Source organism: Silene latifolia, chromosome 10 (assembly GCF_048544455.1).
Source record: "Silene latifolia isolate original U9 population chromosome 10, ASM4854445v1, whole genome shotgun sequence".
In the NCBI taxonomy this organism is placed as follows: Eukaryota; Viridiplantae; Streptophyta; class Magnoliopsida; order Caryophyllales; family Caryophyllaceae; genus Silene; species Silene latifolia.
The window spans coordinates 101,002,663-101,008,142 of NC_133535.1; the positions used below are offsets into that span (position 1 = coordinate 101,002,663).

At 38.0% G+C, this 5,480-nt stretch overlaps 1 protein-coding gene across 1 annotated transcript; it reads left to right on the plus strand.

Annotated features, from left to right (window-relative positions):
* Positions 1-1,359: 1,359 nt before the first annotated feature.
* On the plus strand, positions 1,360-2,361 carry LOC141607969 (pentatricopeptide repeat-containing protein At3g56030, mitochondrial). Its single transcript, XM_074427319.1, has one exon. The coding sequence runs from the start codon at positions 1,360-1,362 to the stop codon at positions 2,359-2,361; it is 1,002 nt and encodes a 333-aa protein (XP_074283420.1).
* Positions 2,362-5,480: the final 3,119 nt, after the last annotated feature.

Here is a 5,480-nt window from a genome sequence, read left to right on the forward strand (position 1 = left end):
AAACCATTTAGAGAGATGTAGTAAGAATAATGAGATGAGAATAGAATGAATACTACTACACACAATATACATAACAACTTCTCTATATATTAAAGAGGGTGCCGGTTTTGGTGATGAGGAAGACCAATGCATGGTCCTTTCCTTTTTACTTTTGTTCTTATCTAAACCTTAGGCATGTAAGACTAGGTAAGTAGTGTGATCATGATGTTATTTTAGTTTATTAAAATAAATCACCCACCATCCTCTAAACCCTCTTCATTTCGGTCCATATGTAAAATGGACTACCATTTTATTTTGTCAATTTGTCACTTGTCACACATATGTCACATATAGTATGTAACATGTCATTAATTAATTTAATGCATATTTATCAAATAAATATCATTATATACATTAATTAAATTACATACAACAAATTGACTAGTGATTCTTGATCACATAAATAAAATGGGTCATATAATTATAATTTACAACATATTGTAATTATAATTAACTATTCATTTTTATCTCAATTGTTTCACAAACAATAATCGATTTTAGTAATAAAGTATTTTAATTACTAAAATAAATCTTATTTAATCCAATTACAATAAGATATAAATATTCTCTCTCACAAATGAATTGTTCAATTTTAAGGAATTGATCAACTTGTATCGTCATACAATTAATCAATTTGTCCATTAAGGGAATTGTCCTATAGGTGTGACCTTAAGGGATCAACTGATCACCACCGACAAACGGCAGTAATGTCAAACTCTAGTTAGCCAATCATTACTGATTAATGTTGATCAGTTGACTATATAAATGAATCATCCCTTACGTATTCTTAATTTGAGATTTAAACATGTGATCGCAGTATTGTTGAGGACACATACTCCAACAGCTTCTATTCTGGTCAATGTATTAAGGGCCAGATATATCTTTTGGGTATATAAAATTTGATTCAGCTTCAAATCGATTTTGAATGAAATGAGCGCTGGTGCACTTGAGGTTACGTGCATCAGAAAATTCGATCAGATATCAATTCAAACATACTTTTTTTTTTTGGTTAAATGAGGTTCTTTGGGAACCTAATTCGCGTTTTGAGGTCTAATTGAAACTATTTGAGCCAAATGGGTGAACGTCATTATTTTTCGAGATTTGGGATAAAGCCCCTACTTAAAACATATCAAATGGTTTTTAAGTTCAAGATTATTTTGGGAGACCTAGATAACAATAAACCTAAGATAACCTGAATAACTAACTAAATCAGCCGTAGACTTAATTTTCACCAATTTGAATTTGATTGTACATCATACATCCCTAATTTTTTTTTGAAATCGGATAATTGAATCAATGAAATCGCTAATCAGATTCAAAATGCAAACATTTGCCAAACTGATGAAACCCAAACACACCACCACCCTTTTCTCCCTCATTCACACGACAGCCCTCTCTCCGCCGCAACTCGCCACCACTCCTCTCCCTCCGTCACCAATTTCCTCCACACTGTACGATGATCTTATACAAGAAGCGGGAAAATCCCATGACTTCCGCCGTCTCCACGACCTTCTAACTCGTCGCATCAACGACGGATGTCTCAACACCAACGACACTTTCCGCTTCGTCACCAACTCGCAATCCACCGTCGAAATGCTCAACCCTCTTTTCGACTGTCTCGTCTCATTACCCGAAGGTGTTCCCAGGGCCAACGCTTGCAACGCCTTGGTGCGTCGCTTATGCAAAGTTGGCCTTCTTAACAATGCACTCCAGGTGCTTGATGAAATGTGTGACAGAAGATTGGAGCATACTGCGTGGTCTTTTCGCCCCGTGCTTGAAACCTTTGTTAGACAGGGAGAGCTGCAGAAGGCAGTGGCGTTTTTGAAGACGATGAAAGAGTTCGGGGTGGCGTTGGATACGGGCTCGTTTAATTGCGTCTTGAGAGAGTATTGTTATTTAGGGGACGTGAACCATGCAGTTGAGTTGTTAGAGATGATGGTGAGAGAGGAAGGGTTGAAGGGTGATGCTTGGACGTATGATGCGATGGTGCTTGGCGCGTGTAAGGCGGGGAAGGTGGACGCGGCTATGGCGGTGATGAGGTCTGCTATTGATGACGATGTTAAGCTTTTGAATTTGACGTATGAGCATGTGATTAGGGCTTTGATGGAGGATGGGTATTTTGAGCATACTCTTAAGTTTGTCATGGTTTGTGCTGGGAGAGATAAGAGTTTTAATGGTGAGATGTTTAATTTCTTGGCAACTGGGTTGATCAAGTATGAGAGGTTCGACAAGGCGAAAATGGTTGTTGAGGAGATGAGCAAGAGGGGACTGGTTATGCATAAGAAAATCCAGGAATTTCATGAGATGGATTCAAAGGAGTAACATGCTTTTCCAAGGAGAGTCTTGTTCGTCGATGATTTCAGAGTAGGTATAAAATCAGTGGTGTTTCGTATGACCTTGCAAGAAACTTATAAGAACTTTATTATTATGAGTAACTCGTTAATAGAGAGTACTATGTTTTTAGTTGTGGTTTAGACGGAGGTATTGTTCGACTTCCCCACCCCTAGTTATACTGTATTCTTTATTGTTCTCGTAGCTTATTTGACTTACTTTTCTTCACTTAAACGCCGTTATAAAGTCCTCTATTCATTGATCGAGTATGAGAGGTTCGATGAGGCGGAAATGGTGGTTGACGAGATGATCAAGAGGGGACTGGTTATGCACAAGCAAGTTAAGGAATTTCATGAGATGGATGCAGAGTAGTAAGGGTGAGATTATCAGTAGACTCTCCCAAGTCTTAAGACTCTCAGCTTTCCACTAACTTTTATTATTTCTTTATTGTTCAGATCCATCTGAGATCTCAGATTTTATACATTATCCGTCAGACTCACCTCAGACTCTACTTTTCCACTCCACTTTATTTTTTTAACAAAAAGAAAGCACATGTTGCCCATCCATTGGATAATTTTTCTTTAAGATGGGGTCAAGACTCACCCAAAGTCTTAAGTTGAGTCTTGGTTTTCTAAGACTCAACTTAAGACTTTGTTAATACTCTGTCAAGACTAGGGTAGATTATTGGTAGTCTTGAGTGAGTCTTGTCTCAAAACTTATTAAAGTCTTGTCTCAAGACTACCAATAATCTTACCCTAAAATGTTTTTCCAACGAGAGTCTTGCTCGTTGATGATTCAGAGTAGGTATAAATCAGCCATCTTTCGTATGGCCTTGCAATTGATGTAACGCAATTTTCATTTCGGGTGGCTTCTAGTCGGGTCATTTTGAGTCGGTCAGTTATTTATTTTAGTTTATTTGGTCAAGTTCGGGTCACATTTTTCGGGTCACTTTCGGGTCTCAGGTCAACTTTTCTAGCTCTAGTTCCAACACCATTATCCATCCACCTTTGTGTGCTTAACCATGGCATTACTTTATTTCATGTCCTTGCAAGAAAATAATTGATGATGTACTCGTCAACCTCTTCATCATAGTTTTCCTCAATATCGTTAGATGACGATTTAATTTCCGTCACATTTAGGTTAATATGTGAATCTACTACCAAACGTCGACTAAATGCAATAATTTCATGATCGCCATTACCACGTAAGAACAAGACGACAATATAATAAAATGTTGAAAGATTTTATTTTTGGTACAAAGACCGAGAATAGAAGAGGGGGTCCTTTATTGGGTGTAGTTAATGGATAACATAATGCTTGACAACGCTCGCTATCTCACTCGTCTCAAAACTCCAAGTAGTACCGATTTGGACCTTAGCACCCTCAATAAGGAGTAACTAACTAGGTGTCCTCTCAACCATATTACACAATGTTAACATATAAACAATAAAACACTTGGAAGACTCCCATTTAAATATATGAGAGATTTAATAATAAAAGACACCATAGTTTAACAACCAATGACTCCTTATTTACCATAGGTCGTGCAAAGCATATAATATCAAATGAGGTAGCATTAAGACCAAACAAAAGCAATTAAATAAAGTATACATCCAAGTGTTACTCACTCGTCATGACCAAAAACAAATATCAAGGCAAGCAAAGTGCAGGTAACACAAAATGCCATCATGGCCAAACAACAGTGAACATATGCAAATGCAACCCAACAAACACGACACAACACGACTATCCTCTCGGCGGAACTTGTTGGAATTAGTTATGTTAGAATCTACGTACCTTAATAGCGGAATAGGTACGATGATCGACGTGCCACTATCTGTCCACGAACTGAAATCGAGACCGATGTCGGTGGCTACTAGAGTCACTGGATGTATTCACACCACAAATTCCAAGGCTCCAATATGATGGAGAGCCTAACCGTAGTGATAGTATATGTCATTCTCATTGTTGTGTGTAGTTGTGTATCTAGATTCACATAGAATCGACTCAATTTATAATGCTCTAAAAGAGCAGTTATGAAGAGAGGAATTAAGGGAATACTGTACATTAAGACCGACTTAATGACCCATTTATCTCACCCGTAATTTCAGTCATTATCACAAAGATAATGTAGCAGCCACAACTAATGTGGCCGTTTAATGTATGAATTTCAATACTCCCACTCGGCCACACATCCAAGTCAGAAGCTCCCACTTGGCCACACAACCAAGCTAATCAAAACACAAATCAATAAAAACTATCAACCACGTCTCATACAGGAAAATGGGGCGTGCGACCAAATATGTAACAAGTAGTGTTATATTAAGCCTCCATCAAACTAACATAACACTTTCACAATAACGATTCCCCAGATCATTCAAACAACACCGCATCATACACTATCCCTTTATGCTATGACATGTCACGTAGTTATATACACAATATAACCGCCGGCTGGGCTTAACATGGTGTAGTTGATTTGACCATTCCTTAGACACTAATGAAAATCCATCTCAACTCGACTGCTTTCCTAACATGACCCGTTGAACCAATGACTTTATGATTCTCCGAAATCACGCTAAAGTAGCAACATCAATCTCAATTTCATCTCACAGCTCGAAGTCAAAGGGCTTCGTACCAAAATAGGACACACAAGGAAAAAAGGACTCACACAGCAACCGATTAGGGAATCATCTGTCACTCCTTACGGTCGACAAAACACACATAGTATGATATATGTGTCACAACATAGCTCCCACTACGATGTGCATATCACGCTTCTATGTCGTGTGAATCATAAGTCTAGATACTACTCAAGTATCTAACTCAAGCCACTAGATTGATATACACAATATCAATATGACACTTGTGATTCGGTTCAAAGCTTTAGAACGAGAATATGGTGTCTTCTCATACTTCGACTACGAAAGTCTCATCTTAGACATACTAAGGCGACTATATAACACGTCAATATCTTTTTCATGCAACTCATGTACAAAGATAATCTCCAACACTGACTAAGTGTTAACGCGACTCAGTCTCATCTTGCCCACTACACAAGTGTCAAGGCGATTACCCGTGTGACTAGGCAATCTAAAAGCTTGGTGATA

Bases quoted from the DNA above. Each gene is read 5' to 3' on its own strand.
- LOC141607969 (XM_074427319.1), top strand. From the start codon at position 1,360: ATGCAAACATTTGCCAAACTGATGAAACCCAAACACACCACCACCCTT.